At 36.7% G+C, this 19,847-nt stretch overlaps 1 protein-coding gene across 6 annotated transcripts in view; it reads left to right on the top strand.

Annotated features, from left to right (window-relative positions):
• GLS (glutaminase) overlaps window positions 1-19,847 on the top strand; it is a 103,612-nt gene that overhangs the window by 52,135 nt on the left and 31,630 nt on the right. For 4 of the 6 annotated variants that reach the window (XM_089519577.1, XM_089519575.1, XM_089519579.1 and 1 more), the window contains exons 6-11: window positions 2,511-2,674; window positions 5,920-5,978; window positions 15,554-15,586; window positions 16,096-16,154; window positions 17,395-17,461; window positions 18,746-18,796. In XM_089519577.1, coding sequence (XP_089375703.1) covers window positions 2,511-2,674; window positions 5,920-5,978; window positions 15,554-15,586; window positions 16,096-16,154; window positions 17,395-17,461; window positions 18,746-18,796 — 433 coding nt within the window. Of the gene's footprint in view, window positions 1-2,510; window positions 2,675-5,919; window positions 5,979-12,983; window positions 13,034-13,090; window positions 13,366-15,553; window positions 15,587-16,095; window positions 16,155-17,394; window positions 17,462-18,745; window positions 18,797-19,847 lie in introns of those variants that run through there. The other 2 variants (XM_089519580.1, XM_089519581.1) reach the window with 2 other exon arrangements.

Below are 19,847 nucleotides of genomic sequence, written 5' to 3'. Positions count from 1 at the left end.
CTTTGAGCACCATTTTTTTCTACAGTATATTTTCATAGAGCCAACATAGTATAGTGGTTTGAGCATTAAACTAAGGCGTGTTACAGACCTCCCCTTTGGGGTGGCCTGTAGGCGCACCTTTCCCCGCCGGATCGGGGCCTCAGCGGCCAGAGCGGCAGCCGCTGAAGCCCCGATCCGCCGCTTTCCGGGCTGCGGGGAAGCGGCAAAAGGCCCCTTTCCCGCAGCCTGGAAAGGGGTGTCCTTGGGGCTTCAAGCCCCAAGGACACCCCGCGGCGACGGGGAGAAGGAGAAAGAGGCCGCTTGGCCCCATTCTCCTTTGGTCCGCTGGGCGCAGCCGTCTGAAGGCTGCGCCCAGCGGACCAAACCAGGAAGGAGCTCCGAAACGGAGCTCCTTCCGGGGTCGCGGAAAGGGCGCCCTGCCGCGACCCCAATACATCACAACCGCGCCACCTCGTTTGGAGGTGGCGCGGTCGTGATGTATCGATGACGGCGGCCGTGTGGAACAGCCGCTGCCATTTTGTGCGCGTATAGTGCGCACTAGGGTTAGGGCGGTGTGGAAGCACTGCCCCGTCTTAACCCTAGTACGCGCTCTGCGCGTACTTTTAAGCACGTGTGTAACAGTCCTAAGACTCTGGGAAGCAGGATTTCAATCCCTGCTCAGACATTGAAACTCACTGGATGACCTTCGGCAATTCACACTGTCTCAGTGCAAAGGCAAACCTCATTTGAACAAATCTTGCCAAGAAAATCCAGTGATAGAGTAGCCTAAGAGTCGTTGTAAGTCAGAAATGACATACAACAACAATAAAAGTTTTTCTGATCTCCCAGAAATGTATTTTTTCCCCTTTGGGCTAAACAGACAGGCAAAAAGAGGTGCTTTCAGGCTGACTTGAAGGTGTGGTGTTTAGATGACACATGCCTTGGAGCCAGCAGGAAAGTGTGCCTTATGCAGAGAAAAGCCGTTTCATAATGAAGCAGCTTTTCCCCACTTCTCCCTAGCTTGAAGCCATATCATGTGACCATGACATGAGCACTCCAGCTGCTTTGGGAGCCGGCGTTGCAGTTGGTGGGGTTTCAATGTGGCTTCAGAAAAGGCAGCTTCAAGCCACTTTTCTGTGCATCTGTTTCGCCCCCTTGTTATCTCACTCAGAGCACTACTATAGAACATACCTACCATACTGTATCAACAGGAGCTGGAGGAAAATAAATAAATAATACACCAGTCATTAATAGTTTTGACCACCATGGAAGTTTCCACATAACTATTCTTCATGTGTCAGTCAGATCCTTTTCTGGCCACTTATTTCCAGAAGTAAGAATAATTTTCTAGCTTAAAAAAATTATCTTTGCACTTTACCTCTTGAATTTTTTAATTGAAATAATAAGATTAGATAACTTTTTGACAATGCACTAACCTCATTTCACTGAATAGTATAATTGTACTGTCAGCTCCCTTAAATAATTCAGTCAGTCACCAAATATGGTTGAACAAGTTTTTGATTTGCACTTGCTCATATTTTTATACACTTGTGCCTTTTGCAGAACTTGTGACCTTTCAAACTGAACAGCACCTCCTCGCCAAATAATGTAGCATGCCAGGTGCTAGCCATCTTCCTTTTTGTAGTTCTAAGTGGGTAGGAGCAACAGATGGTTTCTGCGGCATATGTGGGCAGTGCTTAACTTGGTGGATTACACATTGTGGAAGTTTGGTTTGCTTGATTTTTTAAAAAATATTCAGTAATTGGTTTCTCAAAGTCTTATTTTGAGTTGCCAGATATTCAGACTTAATTGGGTTCAGAAAGGCCCTGATGGCCAGACCATAATTTTACTTTAATACCTAAACCTGGCTAGTTTTGTGGAAATAACCCTCAAAAATTGATCCTATCAGCTTGGAATTAGTTGTAGAAGCACAGAAATACTGCAGTGTTTTTATTGTAACAGAGGCAGATACCAGTTGTCATTTGGATAATCAGATAGTTATATAATTTATTCCTTAGTGCTGTTAGAAATAAAAATAGAGTTGTTTCATTCCATCACATGCATATTCTCTCAAAGTAATATACTGATTTTTTAAAAATCTGAATTAACGAACAGCCTCAGAAGTGGTTTTCAGATTGATTTTTGAAATTATACTGGTGTTTTAAACATATTTTGGTACACAAAAGTAATGTTTGTATTTATTTCTTAATACTTGGGGCTGTAATTTATTATTTATTATTCAAATAGTACCGAAGTTATCCAGCCCCTGAAAGCTCAAATCCATGTTGATATCTACTCACTGGCTGAAAGTTTACACTGAATACTTTTGCACTTTTTTTGTGGCTGATTTTCTTTCCTAAACCAGTGGAATATTACAAATGAAAAATGTTATTCTCCTCTTGTGTGTCATAAGAGTTGAATAATAATATTAATAGCATACCCTCCCAAAGTCCCATCCCCAGGACTTGCCTTTTCATTTTTCAAAACAAATGTGACAGTGTACAATGACTAATGCATTTTTTGTCTTACAGGCATTCTATTGGAGATACCAAAGTACCATTTTGTCTTCAATCCTGTGTAAAGCCTTTGAAATATGCTATTGCTGTTAATGACCTTGGCACTGAATATGTACACAGATACGTTGGTAAAGAACCTAGTGGACTAAGATTCAACAAACTGTTCCTCAATGAAGATGGTAAGTTACCTATATTTGGAATTGCCACATCACAGTATGCTAATGAACAAGGCAGAAGACAAAGATCCAGTAGTTGATGAAGAAGAGAAGAGAGGAATGGAATGCTTGTCTGTCCTCTATTCTGTAGATTAATTTTTACAGTTCTTTCTTTAATATAAAAAACTAAATTTTCAATTGAAATCAGATGTTATGTAAAATTATTTGAAAAAAGTATTGTTTCTTGGTTTAAGAAAATTAATAAGTGTGCACATTTACCAGAGAGTTCAGGTAACAGGTTAATTAAAATGGTCACGTTTTCACTAATTTTATAACTTCTGTAATTATGATACTGATATTTATAGTTGCATGGAATTAAAGCAGAATGTTACAGCACATGGAAAAGCAAGGGATAAAAGTTGTCCAATATATTTCTGTAGTGACCTGGATACAAGTGGGTGACTTGGATACAAGTGGGTAGACGCCTACATCTTGTATCATAAAATGTCTTTTCTCTCCATATATGAGATGAGAAGCTTTGTTTGTGGAATTATTGCCCTGGTGCAGTTAATATTATTGGTAATCTTTCATCAGTGGGTACTCTTTCATCAATCTTTTATCATGTGGCACTACCAATGTGTGTATGATTTCTGAACACATATGTTCCTTCATGCGTCTTAGACTACTGCCACACTGCAGAATTAATGCAGTTTAACACTGCTTTAACTGGCATGGCTCCATCCTATGGAATCCTGGGATTTGTAGTTTGTTGTTGGACCAGATCTTTTGGACAGAGAAAGCGAAATATCTCACAAAGCTACAAAACCCAGAATTCCATAGCACTGAACCATGGCAATAAAAGCAGTGTCAAACTGCATTAATTCTGCAGTGTAGATGCAGCCCTAGTGCTGCTTGGTGTAGGGTTTGGTGTATGTTATTAACATGCAGTTAACAATATGCAATCAGTGAACTTGAAACTGTTGTCAGAATGGTTCATTTTAAAATATAAAATATAATTAGGCTCTCCCTGTTCTGTGGGCTGGTATATCCAGTTCAACCTCATTTTTGAATCACATTTTTCTTTCTGAAGGTTTTTTTAACCTTTATTTTTGCATGACCAAATATCATTTATAAAAATAGACCCTTAGATAAGGCAGTGCTAGAAAAGTGCTAGGGTTATGACTGCTAGAAAACTGCTGCTAAGTCACATCTGTGATGTAACAGTTCATACCTGAGCGGGTATACAAATTGGGCAGGTGTTGTGTAGAGACAAGAAATGACGTGAATTGGCATGTGTCAAAATGCTGTGTATTTGTCCCCAGAGGCTTGGATCTGGAATAGAGTTTGTGGCACTCTGTTCATACTAGAGGACTTTCGAACCTCTCTTCCCAACTGCAACCCACTAAACAGCTGATTCTAAGGACACAAGGGACCTGCTAGGAAGGCCTGGGATGTGGCGGCGGCGGGGGGGGGGGGGGATTGGACAGGTAAATAATGCACTGGTGGAGGTCTACTTTTGCTTGTCAGGAAAGAAGACTTAAACTAAGAAATATAACTTTGAATTGTCTTACCTATTGCTGGCAGATAACAGTATCAAATAACAGCAAGTTCCTGTAATAAAAGTGGAAGCTGTGACTGCTACTTTTTTTTATCATTACTAAGCCAAGTTGAGCTTCTGTTTCAAAATAAATTGCCCATATGTTAAGTTAATGCAAGTGTGCTTTTGTGTACAGTTTCTTCCTATAGACTCCCTTTCACCACATATTTGTTGAAATGGGAAATTGAATTGTGTTCTGGTGAGTCATTTAGCACTAAACAAAATACAGGGCTTCTTAGTGATGAATGTACATACTTCCAGTAGCTCTTGTTTGGTAAGAGAAGACAGCTCTCAGTTGCTAAGATACTGAATTAATTTTTAATAGGATGAGAATGAAGAGATGGCATTTGAAGACCATGTGATCTTTCCACTGAGGAATAGATTTCCTGTGTTTGTGTATCTGAAAGGAAGTGCTACTGATGCAGAAAAACATACATTTTGTTATAAAATTTGTGTTACAAGGCAGGGATCCATTACTAAAGCTCAGTCTTTTTATCTTACATCAATTTTATTAGTTTCCCCAGATGCTGAAAGACTCTAAAGACTGTCTTAACTACATTAAATCAGAAGGTTCTTAAATTCTTCTCCATATATTCTCTATCCCACTTCTAGAAAGAGAAGGGGTGCATAGGATTAAGTAGAGAGGGAAGTTTATATACACGTTCAATGCAGAATATGCTTTGGTGATATAGAGATTTAATGGAGCATAAAAATACTTCAGAAACATCCTTATGATAGTCTGAGATGTAATTGACACTATTTTTTCTTGCCAAACTAAAAATAACCTTCAGGCAAAGGTTTGCTGTTTCCATAGCCTCTCTATAAATTTCTGCTTCCCCTCTGCTCTTTTAGGATTCATCTGTTGGGATTGTTAGCCTTCAGATATAAGCAGCTATGCACTTACAGATGTATTTAGCTTTAAATTCCAGACCATTAACTTCTTGGTGGTGATTACTAAGCTCTTAATGCATAAATGTTAGGATATTTCAGCATTCTTGGCTGAAATCCAAGTGTGCAAGTGGCTGCAGCCTGTTCCAAAGGCAAAATGAATCACCTGTTGTGTCTAGAAATTACTGCTACATGTCAGCGCAGTAATTTATTAAGAGCAGAATACGTGTACTTTCATTGACTACCTTAAATACAGTCAGCCCTCCTTATCCATGGATTTTTTTAACCACAGATTCAAATATCCATGGCTTGAAAACATTTTATATATATATATATATATATATATATATATATATATATATATATATATGAATTTCAACAGGCAAACCTTGATTTTGCCATTTTATATAAAGTTACCATTTTACTCTGCCATTGTATACCACAGATTTTGATATCCATGGGGGGGTGCTAGAACCAAACCCCAGCAGATACCAAGGGCCCACTGTACAGTCTCCTGATATTGCTGTATCACTCTGTTGTCTCAGCATTTTGGATTACTAGGGCAGAAATGCAGAAAACAACTGAAGTCATTTCACCATAGGGACCTTCTAAATTGTTAACAATGGTTCAAGGATCCCAACACATTATCTGTGTCTGGCATGTAGTTCTTCTAGATTGTTAATGCAAATGGTATGAAGGATGGTGTTAATGTAAAATGTGTACAGTGTAAAATAATTTCGTAGGAAGTAAATTCATGTGATTGAATCACCTTTTTATTTTGCAGACAAACCCCACAATCCTATGGTGAATGCTGGTGCAATTGTGGTCACCTCTTTGATTAAGGTAAAATATCTACACTTAATTTTCCTGAGAACCGCACTGAGAATAGTTTTGTCGAGAGCTATGTAGTGCAGCATCAGGTCCCACACAGACCCTGAAACTTGACTGACATGAACTGTGGTTTGCAGTTCACAGAAGTATGTAAGGAAATTATTACAGCCATGAAACAGTTCAAAGTCATGGGATCATATGTCTGAAACTGTTTTCAGAGGTTGTCCCCCCCCCCCCCCCCCCACACACACACACACTTCAAAAAGCAGTTTGGTGGTATGGTTCAAGAAAACTGAAATTATTTCTCTTATCTCTCTAGCATTTTCTGTTTAAATTTGAAAAAAACACTGTTATAAAATCCCAGACTGCTATTTGGAACTGGTTGGATTAAAGAGGCGTTCGCTCATGTGCCCCTATATTGTGGCTACAATCAGAGGATTGTTAAGATAACATAATGCCTTCTATTTGGAACTTTTTGTGTTCTGTGAAGCATGTGACTCTTTAAAGTTAAGTCTAAGAACCTATATGTGCATTTTGATGTGCAGTTTCAAGTGCTTCCTTAATCTAATTTTGAATATTTGTTGAAAACATGCTTTGCAGTTAATTTATAGTTTAATGAGGTACAAAGCAAATTCCCTTAGCCTTTCTTCATAGTAAACATTCTCATACTTTACTAGTACAAGAATTTTGCCTTCTTAGATAAATGTATTTGTAAAAGTAGTTTAATAATTAAATGAATGTAGTGTTTTAATCATGTTTCTGTACACATTCATGTGTACATGTTGAAAGACATGGTTGTTCTTAATGTTTATAAATATTTAACCTGTTTCTGATTTCTGCATTATTAATAAGCTTTAATTTCTCAGTCAGTTTAATAGAATTTCTGTAATGCGAAAATCTTAACTTGAGGCTATCAGTTTCTAGAAATGTAGGTTTCAATGAACATTTCACTCCTCCATACTTTATAAAATACTTATAAAATGATCAGCTTATGCAATTTATTATCTCTTAAGATCAGTTCATTTTCTGTTGAAGCACTTTTACAGACTTTTAGTTATGAAAGGCTATTTTAGTCTTGGTTCATTATATTCTGCTTTTTTTTTTGTATTGAAGAAGGTATAAACACATCCTGCTTTAAATATTTATCTTTAATAGCTATAGGTGAAGGAAAATGGCCTTAAGTATGACAGGTAAATTTATACATGTTTAATTTTTTTTCTGTAGGTTTAAATATTTTAAGAAATTGATTTTGATCATGATTTTTAAAATAGACCATCAAATACTTGAGTGTAATTCTTCTTATAGTCTAGCTTGTTACATAGTAATTTAAAATGTGAACCTGAGCATGCTTTTTTTTCCTTTTGAAAACATGCTCTGTTCTAATGAGTGGAATTCCTAGATTTTTTTTTTAAGATTGTAAAAAATCTCAGAATGCCGGTGGAGGTTTCAGGCTGTTGTAATACAGTGCAACATTAGTTTCTACTGCATGAATTTGTGAAAGTATTGAAGGAAAATTATAGCAATCTTTCTAGTCAATGGTAGGTTGCATTAAAACTTTGCATGTAGTATTCGCATGTCCAGCAGACATAAACCACCATGTTGCATCATTATTTGTTTAAAATGACTGTAAGACATTTCATGTGTTTATGTATCTATTAGGAAGCTGTTTCATCAGAATTAGAGACTGAGTCCAGTTGTTAATCCAGACTAGAATACACTCATTGCTTGACTGGGATTTAGTAAACCAACCCTTACATAAGTCCTGTTATTCAGTAGGGTCATTCTAAGTGGGACTAACAGATTTAGCCCTATGTGCAGTTATGAAAAATTAGTTTGTCCTCAGGTTTTTAAACTTTAGTTAAAACTTACTAAATGAAAGGTATCCTTCCCCTGAATCAGTATAAGTTCCCTGTTAGAACAGTCTTTAAGTGAAGTGTAATCATACATTTATTTGAAAGTTAGTCTCAATGTTTTCAGTGGGACCTACTTTTAGTTAATTAGGCATAGCAAGCTCACAAAAAATTAGTATGATAGATACATTTATACAAGTTTAATTTTTTTTCTGTAGGTTCATATAATTTAAAGATTCATGTTGACCATGAGTTTTAAAATAAATGGTAGACCATTTGCTACTTGAAAGTAATTCTTATAGTTTAGAATGTTAGATTACTATGTAAGATATGATCCACAGCACACTTTTCCCCCGAAACATGTTTCACTGAATTGAGTGGAACTTACTTTTTACATTTGTAGGAAACACTGTCATAAAGCTTCTCTGCTTGGTCACCCAGATTTCTTGTAGTTTTGGTATTATGCAAATGATTAGGCAAACTTTGTTTACATGCTGGCTTGTGAGCTTAATCACTATTATTTAAGATAGGATAGCATTCTGGGAATCCATTAGTTCATTTTCTTAAATGATTATATGTTAAGTGTTTCAAAAGTCCAGACGTAATAGGTTTGTTAGTGACAGCCCTGCTAGTGTAGCTTGTTAGTTCATAATTCATTCTATGGTAACTTTCTAAACTAATTGACATGTGTAACTAATAAAATACAGGACAGTGCTGACATAAAGTCAACCAAAACGATATTGAGTTTCATCAGAATACTTTCCAAATTACACAAGTCATTTTCACTTTGAATGATGAAATCATAACAGGCATTGTGACTGATTCTTAAATGAATATGCTATGATGACGACAAAGGACAAAATGCAGTTATTTTCTAGAAAAGCGGATGGGAGTGGGAATTGGAATTGAACAGTATCTGGAAATCTGCAGATTCCTCATTCCTTTTCTTAGGTAACCCATATGTTACCTTGAGGTTGTGGCCAGCAGTGATATTACATGTGCCCGTGTCATACACTGAAAGCCGCACCAGAAGAAGGCTCGTGCACCCCAGAAGGGGTAAAGATGCACGCACCACACTGCAGGCATGAGCCCCATTCTTTTAAATGGGGCTTGAGCATACACAGAATTCCCCTTATGTTGGGGGAGGGGTTCCAGAAAAGATCCTCCATGTAAGGGAAGGGACCACTGTACTTTAATAACATATGCTTGGCATATGTGTGTTTTTGGAATTTTTTTTACAAAACAAAATTTAATAATAAATTGTGATGTTGCCTTTATGGAGTATGTGGGGAGAGAAGACTTAACCTGCTCCTCCATGGATGAAATTTTGAAATGTCATCCTATCAGTGGGTTTGTTTGTTTCTTAATGGTGATCATGTGTGTGCAGAGAAGTGGGTTGATTGTCCTTTATAATGCAGCTGAGAATGGAAGGCTTCAACCTCCACTCCCCATGGTGTAGTTGCAGTGGGAATAGAGCAGAGGGTACACCTAGTACTACTAATCCAGATGTAGTTGCTAACTATCTAGTTGAAGTAATATTTAAGTAAATACTGCTGTATTTATTATATGGCATAAAGGCCTTGATAGGTATCACATAGACCACTATTAAGACAATATGTCACTAGGTGGACCCTGGAGTTCATGTTTTTTAGTGGCTAGTTCCCCCCCCCCCCCCCAATGTATAGTCTGTGTTATTTACTGTGATATTGTCTGTCAAGGTGCTTCTCCTGAGGATTGGGGTTTGGCATTGCAGCAACCATATTTCCTACTCATCTATTAGTTCTGTTAATAAAGAGAATTGTTAAAAGGGCACCCATATCTCAGCCTTAGTGCATGAGAGACACACTTTTCTGAATAATATTGTCTTGACTGCACCTGACACAGAACTAGTTTATTGACAGTATATAGAGAAGGTATTATTTAATGCAAAAGCAGTCTCCCAGACCACAGTGTTCATTGTTAACAAAAGAAAATGAAATGATCCAGGAAGGACAAGCAAGTAAGAGCAGTGATCTATGACACAAGAGATCTTTAGAACAACAAAATAAGAATACAGCACAGTGAGAATCATAGTGATTTGTGAGAAGAGAATTTATATATATGGCACAAAACCAAGAATTTACAAGCCTGGGTTCTGTCAATAATTTATAAGCTCTGTGTTTACATTTCAAAGTAACCTAAAACAATAATTTATTTTACGTGTAATAATAATACAGCAATCATAACTCAGCAGTAAATATTAGCCATTATCTCCCCTCCCTCAAAATGATTGCTTTTCAGTATAGAAATATTGGTCTTGAAATACTTGTGATTCTTTCAGTTATTAGTTGATAAATTTTGTGATATCTATTCTTGTCCAGAGCAAATTTCCACAACCAGATTAGAGTAAATATAAAGTTTTGCCCCTAGTTATGGAGCAGGGCCTTTCTTGTTACTCTTTCCAGTGAGTATGTGAGAGAATCTGCATCAGTAAAACAAATGCTGATATATCTTGTCATGGAAAAATATTTTCTCAAAGCTTTTTGCAGTGAATCTTGATTAAAAGTGTATAAAATCAGTTTATGTAAACAGAGTAACATTAAAACTGGTGTGGGCAGCATAGCTGAGATACTGTTGATAACTAAAGAATTCTGATAATTTTCTCCAAGGGGTGAGGCATTTATACAGGATTGTTCATTTCTAAAAGTATTTATTGAAAACTTGAATGATGTGTACAATATTTTATTTTCTCCATATTATTTATTTGATTTAAAAGCCTATAAATATTGGTACTCTGTTCTTCCTGCTGCAATGTTGTATTCAGGTGCATGAGAATCATTGGTAGCATTGACTTCTGGAAGAAATAATGAAGTGCTCAGATGGACATGTCCTAGTGACCAAAATGATTAAAGTAAGGGGCAGTCTCCTCCTGACCCCTAACTATAGCCTGTTTACTTGGTTTCATGGAACATGCTGAGAACTTTTTATCGACTTTCCCTAGGTTTAGTTTCTCAAGTAAGCTAGAATGTGTGGAAAACTAGTAGTTCCCACATATGTTATTATTGCAGAAGGCTTTGGAAAGAGGACTTCTGCTCATCAAGCCATAAACCTACAGGGTATAAATACACATTTCCTCTGTGTTTCTGTTGGTTAATCCTCCTAAAAATAGATGTCTCTTCTCTTCTTCAAATTATGCTTTTTTTTCTTAAATGAATATGAAATAAAAATATTAAATAAAGGTTATTTATTGATATACGGAGTTGCCCAGTGCATGATCTCTTGGTTTTCCCCCCAGTGATCACTCATTTATACAACACTTTAGCTGTCAAAAAGGTTGTTGCTTTCATCTTGACAACAACCCTTTATTCACTTTTATAGAAGTAGTCATGCTGTTTCTTCCCAATGGCTCCCCAGAAACACCATATCTGAGGTGAGACTTAAACCAGGATCTCCTAGGTCCAAATTCAAGCATACATTTCAAACTGTGTAAGTACAAACTGAATAGGAGCTGTTAAAGCATTGTTTAGACATAAAACACAAACTTATCACACAGTGTATTCCTGTGTGTTACAAGGCCTTGATGTAACTGTTAATACGAAGTAAATTCTTAACAACAGGCATAGTGCTGTATTTGAATTGCTTCTGAGGTTTGTTTATGTTTAAACATGGTCTTAAATAATTCAATGAAGTCTCGGCCATGGGTTCCATTATGCATATTTCTGAATTCTTGTTTTTGAGAGCTCCATGTATACACAGTGATGATTCTCTGTGTTACTTATTTCCTGAAATTGAAATAATGGGGCATTTCCTACTTAACCAAGCTGTACAGGACTGCAAGATATATACAGAGTTTAGAATCAGGTTGCTTATTTTTAAAGCTGGTTAAGTTTTTTAAAATGTGTTTAATCATACTATAATATTGAGTAATTGATTATTCAGCATTTAGGAAAAAACTGTAAAGACAACAATATTAAGTACCGATTTATACATGGGTTTATGTTTTTCTTAAATGTTTAATGAACTAGTATCTTAAACTTGAGAACAATGAGTTTCTGGGATTCAAATTGCATGCTGATGAAATATTAGTATAAATGAAATCAGTTTTTATCCTCTTTCTTGATATTGATATGTGTATATCACTGCAAAATTTGCATGAGTGACTTGTCTATCATTTGATTGTGTCAGTCTTAAAAGTACTTGTATCCATACCAATGCATTTGTATATACACAAAAGTGTGCATATACACATAAATATACATGCAGGCATGCACACACTAAGTGTATATATGTATATATTATGCTTGTCATATAAGTCACATATTGCATGGTACATTTGCAGACAGATGAATTGCCTGTAAAATTTCATAAGAAAAACACAAGAATTTTCACAAACTGGAAAATTCATCCCAAGCCAAAACAAAATGGGGAGAGAACAAGAGCTGATCTTTAGTCTGCTTTTACATGGAGGAAATACTTGCAGGATTGCTAAAGAAAAAAACAGCTTTGCAAATATTTGATGCTTTTTTCTCCTTATTACATTAGCTTTAAAAGGATCTACAAGTTGTAGGAATTCTATTTTGAAAATGTTACAGGGAGTGAGAGGAACACTGGCCATGTGGCTAAATTGGCTAGCAAAAGTGGAAGGGCTTGAATATTAATTGATATTTCCTTTGGAAAGAAGAGTTCATGCACTGCAGGCTAAATACAGGTTTAGGACTTTGCTTTTTAAAGATGCTAATCAGCACTTTTATCAGTGAGTATAAACTGGTATCTAAAAGGTGCTGTGGAAAGACAAGTCGTTTGCTTTTGTGTGTCTGAATTTTTTCACAGCTTTTAAAGACAACACAGTTTTGAATTTGATCAATGCTGAAATAAGTTTGCTTTGATTGTATGCTTATACAATCTATGCTGATGTAGCTAACAGTATTAAACTTGTAAAAGCTTATTTACAGTTAAGGGGTGGAGTGGGGAACGAACCAAACTTTTCTGTACTCTTGCATTAAGTATCTTTCGCCTCCTCCCTTAAATGTAGGGAGAAACGCAAAACTTGTTTCAGTTTAACTGTCTTAACTATACAACAATGACCAGTACAGCATCCCATAACTAATGCTGACCCACTTTCCCAAAGCAACAATCACTGTGCATTTGAAAGGTTTTTGTGGTTTAAATGTTGTTACATATTTTACAGCATTAGGATCTATGGAATATTTTGACAACTGCAACAGTTCAATGAAGTTGGTAATTTCTTCTTTTAATTATTTTTCATTGAACAGATTTGGAGTTACACTTTTTTAAAAGTTTGTTTTTCTAATGCCTTACAACACAATGCTTAACCCTTTTAGCATATTTCTTAAACAATCATTGACTCTGGGTAGCAACATTTTGACTTTATTGGTGCCTAACGTTTATACAACAGTGTGGTATTCTTTCAGCTGGTGATCATACGTGTATGACTGCACATCACTAGATGAGCTGGTGCGTGTGGCTTCACAGATTATCTGCAAGACGCTAAATTACTTGTAGAATGGGAAATGAGGCTGGCTTTATGCGTTTCATTGAGTAGAATGCTGGTTCGTACAGGCTTCAGTTTGTTTATTTCCTTCCCACATATGCTAAATCTAGTGCAAATAATGTTTCTTTGATTGTTTTTAAGCAATCTGTTGGATAGCTGAACTGAACGAAACGTTACCTAAATATTTCTGTGGGTTAACTGAGGCCGATTACTTTGAGGCAGTTTGTTTTTTAAAATGTTAATTGCATCTAATATCTCTTTGAAAATATCTGGCAGTTTAGTCCTTTAGACAGAGATAAAATGGTCAGATGGTCCTTATTCTGAATAAGAATGTTGCTTATGCTGCACCCATGTAAGCCCATTAAAAACAGTGGATCTGTCCCAAGCACTTTAGAGCTATCTTTCCACAATTTTTGAATAGTTGATCTGGCAAGCATATACCCTTCTCAAAGCAAGAGGCAACATTTGGGAAGAAAGAGCACGTATCAGTTAAGATAATGCCCTATTCGATATTAAAATATTCAAGATATTCAAGTATTGGCTATAATCCAGTGTAATATGGAGATAGATTGCACAGATCTTTTAGATGATAGGCTCTCTTTCCCACTGTATTGTTAGACAGGATGAGTGCATTGTTCAGGGTTCCAACAAACAACACAGCCATGCACCCATTCCATGTGATTGTAGATTTTGTATCAAGGGTAGGAAAAGTACAACCAGTAAGCTGCATGCAGCCCACCCACCAGCCCCCGTTTTTGGCATTTTTTTCTTGAAAAATGCCATGCATGCCCTCTAGAGAATGTGGGAAGCAATTTTTCCAATTTCATTTTGTACCCCACAGCTATTTTATATGGGAAGCGGTATCAAAACTGGGAATTACTTCCAGTTACTTCATGTTTGAGAGGGGGAAAGGCCTCTGCTTGGTCTAAAAGAGGCCAGCTCTTCCCTTAACCTAGTGAAATTGCCCCCCTCCATCATACCTGGATGGCTTTGGGGATATAAAGTTCACCCGCGCCATACGCGGGCACGCTATTCATGACTTTCAGCTTACACTGAAAGCTGCGCAAGAAGCAGGAAATGGCATGTGTGGCTGTGGCGTGTGCATGTGTGCTGCCGCACCCAATCCCCATTAGTTTCATTGGGACTCAAGCATACGCGGAATTTGCCTTACCTGAGGTGGTCCAGAACAGATCCCCCGCATAAGACAAGGGAACACTGTACGTGTTTGTTTGTTTTTTAAAAATTAAAAAAAATTAACAGATAGGAAACAGTTATCCTAGATCTGGTGTGGTGTGGTGCATGTGTGTCTCCCAGATCTTGCAAAATTACCCACCTTTGCTTTAAAGGATATACCAGTATAATATGTAATTATAGAACTACATTTGTACAGGCCCCTGATTTTCAAAAGCAGTGTGTGATGTTGGACTAGGTGTTATATCATAGTGGCAAGGGTAAGCATAAAGATTCAGTCTAGTTCCCTTAAGTATTGCTCTTGCCAAATTGAACATTACTAAATGTTTGTCAGTGCAGAAAGATCCTAAATTTAACAAATCTGCTGAACAAGCTGCTGAACAGTATTTTTTGCCTGTCCACTATCTGTTAACACTGGAGAGAATTACACTTGAGAAAATGGGAACATGCAAACTTTCCCAACTGTGTGTCATGACTTCCCTAATATGTACCCTCTTAGTATGTTGAAGACATTTCCTCAATTTTGAGAGTAGCTTTTTAGGTGTCAGGAATGGAGCACAAGCAAAAACCTCCATTTTTCTGCCATATGGCTGTTTTTGCAGCAGTGGATACACTTTCCTGTCTACTTAAATGTGAACTCCACATAGTAACTAGCCGTAACAGTGAGTAATCTGGAGTCTAGCAAAATGTAAAATGCAGTCTTAAACTGCAGAAATGGAATGTTATTTTTCTACCTGTTACAATAAATTGGAATTGAATTTCCAGGCACTAACTCATAATTGAGTAAGGAGCACTCAAAATAAAGCTAGCCTTATTTGATATTCACCTCTGTTCCCCACACGTTGGTAACTTTTTAAAACTGAAATCTTCTACTGTATGCCATTCTTTAAAAAGTTTTAAGCATTTTTTGTAATCTAACTTTAGTTATTTAGACTAATAAATAAAACAGTCTAATATTAAATAGTAATATTTAAGTAGTTGTAGACTAAATTAAACTAGAATTAAAGCTCTTCTTGAATTAACAAACTTTGTAAATATGTCTTCTTTCCTTTCAGCAAGGAGCAAATAATGCTGAGAAATTTGACTATGTAAGTGAATACTACAGTGTTTTAAAAAATGTTTCCTACAGTTAAATTTAAAAGTACTATGGTAAGATTCTTATTGTGGATTGTCATTCAAAATATGTTTTGCTTGTCAGGTGGTTAAAAGTTTATACATTATCCAATGAAAATTCAGATAAAATGTTATAACAGAAAATGGCTTATAAATATTATATAAAACCTGAAGACAAGTATGCCTGCTTCCTGAGACACCCCTTCTTACAAGATTATAATTAATAAATTGAAAATTGCTGCTTCACTTGCTTTGTCCTGATTAATTTGATATGATACATTGGTACTTAGAAGTCTATATCTCACAGATGTAAAACCGAATTATAGTTTATTTTTCAGCCAAGAAGCAAATGCTTCCAGTCTCGCACAGCACAGAACCGTAACTTAGGTTTGGGTCTGAAATACCCTAATGACTTGTGCTGAATTCTGGACTCATGAGATTTATCACTTCATACAGTGAACAAGTTGTGATTCTTCTTTGACAGGTGATGCAGTTCATGAATAAGATGGCTGGAAATGAATATGTTGGGTTCAGTAATGCAACGTAAGTATGGTTCTCACTGTAAGTATTTCTCTGTATTTTGGTAACACAAGTTTGGTCTACAAATTTAGCTTTATTAGCTAGGCCATATCTCTAAGGTTGCCACCATCCAGCCCTTCTTAACTGAATTCTGTGGCATCTGCAGAGAACATGGACAAAAGAAGGGTGTTGAGCTTTGGCAAAAAGTCCCTGCTGCTGACTCCTATGAAAGCCCATCAGATAGAGAGAAACTTGCCCTCTTTTCTTCCATAGAGAGCTACAATAGAAAGCAGGGCTAGTTTCCCTTCTTCTCGGTGCTGCTTCTACTGCCCATTACAAAACTCCAGTGCTAAGTTTTAAAAAAAAAAATCACCCCTACCAAGTTTTCTACAGGAAAGAATAGCAAATTACAGCTTTTTGGAAAGCCTGTTAACTCAAAATCATCCTGTTCTGACCTTCTTATTTCCTTTACCGAAAATTGATTTTTTTTTTCTCCTGCGAATAGTTGGGCTTCTGAAGAATACGCCAGCAGGACTTTGCAACTGGCTCCTGCAAGAACTGGGCTGGAGAGAGAGGAGCTACCTTTCTTTCTCAGCTGGTATTGCAGGAATTTATAGACAGGTTTCTCAATACCCAAATTACAGGAGAGAGCAAAGGTTCATGTTTCCTGTCCTCCTCTGAGAATGAAGGAGGAAAGGATTTTTTTTAAAACTGCAAAAATAGGTGATAATGGGTAGAAGCACAGAAGAGCTTTCCAAATAGGAGAGGTACAACAGCAAGGAAAGAAGTGGATTTGTGGAGTCCTGGTGAAAATAGATATAAGTATTCCTTCAAATTGGGCATTCTGAAATTCTGTTGCTATACTTGCTTACAGCCAAGAAATGTCTACCCAAATACAAGATTTTAAAATTTGACAGATGCTTTGGCAGATAAACTCTTCCAGATAAACATGGCCACATAGCCCAAAAAATCCACAAAGTATTTTTTTTTTGGGGGGGGGGCATGACATTTAGAGGATATTTTATTTCTCCTATTTTGTGTTAGAATTGCAAACTGCATATGTAGTATTGAGTCTCCTTAGGTTCCAAAGGAAATTTAACTTATCTGTTTAAGAACCAATTACACACATTTGCTAAATAAAGACTGTAGGGTCTTAAAGTGTTTACACACACACACACACACCCCTATCTGCTGCATCTATTTCAGAACCTTTCACTGCTCTTAATCTCCAGTTTTGATGTACATTTATGTATTTTTTTTCTAGATTCCAGTCTGAAAGGGAAAGTGGAGACCGAAACTTTGCAATAGGGTATTATTTGAAAGAGAAAAAGGTATGTCTCTGGATTCTATTGCCTCCACTTCCTTAACATTAGATAACATCTACTCAATAAAGTTCACAGAACAAGCTTTTGTTTCTTCATATTGAATGGAAAAAGCAATATAATGTTAATTGAGTAATGAATGCACACAAACATACAATAAAACTGCACTTTGTGCTCTTCGATAATATAATCATCGTCATCATAATTACTAGCAGTAGTAATAGTAGGTGGTGGTAATAGTAGTAGTAGTAGCAACAGAAACAGCAGTTCTTGTTTTGCTTTTACACTGTTGTTGTCTTCCTATTTTGTATTCCACTTTTCTATAAGATTGTACCCCAACTCACAGCACAACCAGGTGAATGGCAATATTAAAAAGTTACTGGCCAATTTGTAGTCTGAAATACTCCAGGATTGAGTTCAGGGAGACCCTTGTCTGCTCACTTGGAGCAAACTAGGTCTGCAAAGTGTTAATTAGCTAAGATCTCACAATGCCATCTCTTCTTCATTCTAAGAGCAGACTTAAAATTTTGCATTTTAATGTATTTATGTAAGGTGCCAAGGAAACATTAAATTGAACAGAAGTAGCATATGCAGTACTTCAGAAGATTGTTCTAAGGTGTGTGTGTTTTTAAGCTGTGAGAAAGCAATCAGTTCATCTGATTTATGGGGCAGGAGGGCTGACATTATACTATACTGCAGTTATTGATGTGTCTTTTATGAAATGGGAGGAGAGCAGATGGAGGAAAAAGTGCCAGCTGCTGTTTTATCTATATAAGATTATATTCCCACTAATATCAGTGAGATGGCTTTTAAAATAACTGCCATAAATTCCTATCCAGGTGCCTAATAAGTCTCACTGGACATTTCTGTCCTGCTTGGAGAATCAAAGTATAACAGCAACAACTATTTGGGGCTGTAAGGGCAGGATCCTTTTTCCCAAGCTGCTTTATGTAATGGAGAGGAACTATAAAAGCAAACAGAAATGGGGAGTGAAGCCTCAGCCCTTTGTGTCCTGTGCATCTGCCTAAGGCTGTATGATGTTTTGATAGTATTATATAAAAGTAATGACTCAGAAATGAACTTGGATTTCTGTGGTTTGAAATACAAATGGCTAAAGATGCTACATTCCAAGTTTTCACATAAAGTTAAACATCTGGAAAATAAGTCTTGGAGTTTACTTCTGAATACTGACTTAACTGGTTCTGTTGATCACATAGTATTCATTGTGTGAAAAGCTTTAGTGCAGACATCAGGTTCTTCATATCTCATAATGTGCTGTTATTACTTTTTTAGTGTTTCCCAGAGGGAACCGATATGGTTGGCATATTAGACTTCTACTTCCAGGTAACTAATTAATCATCATCATATTGGTAATCCTCAAAGCTATAGAGATAATAAGGCAAACAAAATTCTGTCAGAACAATATTAACATATTACATATGCACATTTTGCAAAGGCAATAACATTATAGTATATTTATCATATATTCTATTTGGACCAACTGCAGCATTTATAAATAATAAAATCAGCTGCATGTTAGCTAAATGTGTTTTAGTTATTGTTTTGCCTTTGCAGCTTGTATCTTTCATGTCAAACTGTATTCTGAATAGATTTGGTAATCCCGCTTTGCACAGAGGGATTTCTGTGCATTTAATACCTTCCCAGAATTTTTCACTAATATATTAAGTCAAGGCTAATCTTTGACATTGGAGAATTCAAGGAAGATCTCTGAAAAAAGCTGTAGGTTGCATATAACCACTAAAACCTTTGTTGTTGTTGTTGTTGTTGTGTGCATTCAAATAATTTCCCACTTAGGAGACACTAAGGTGAACCCATTAGTGTTTCCTAAGGTTTTCTTGGCAAGATTTCTTCAGACGGGGTGTACCTTGCCTTCCTCTGAGGAGGCTGAGAGAATGTGACTTGCCCAAGGTCACCCAGTAGGTTTCCATGGCTAGCTGGGATTTGAACCTTGGTCTCCAGAGCCGTAGCTTAAATATTTCGCTATGCTCTCTCTAAAACTATACATGTTTGTAAATTCAGACAAGTGAAAACAAAATTATTATGCTGTACTGAGGTTTTGCATCATAATAGAAGGTACAATTGACCTTTCGTATCCATGGATTTCACAATGATCAATGATGATTTGGTTAAAAAGACCGTGATCCATAGAACAATTTTCAGTACAATTGGCCCTCCATATCCATGGGAGATTGGTTCTGGAACTCCTCACAGATACCAAAATCTACAGATGATCAGTTCAATAAAATAAAAAATACTCTCACCTCCCTCCCTATGGCTGTGGAGCATTACTCTCCTCCCCTGCACTGCCTATTTAGACTATTTTATCTTCCACCACTTTCTTGACCAGTTGTGGATTTTCTTAGAGTAGAGTCAA

Source organism: Sceloporus occidentalis, unplaced genomic scaffold, assembly GCF_023333645.1.
Source record: "Sceloporus occidentalis isolate IW3139 unplaced genomic scaffold, rSceOcc1.0.p SCAF_4, whole genome shotgun sequence".
Lineage (NCBI taxonomy): Eukaryota > Metazoa > Chordata > Lepidosauria > Squamata > Phrynosomatidae > Sceloporus > Sceloporus occidentalis.
The sequence above is the reverse complement of the archived record's forward strand: the minus strand, read 5'-3'. Positions and strand labels throughout refer to the sequence as shown.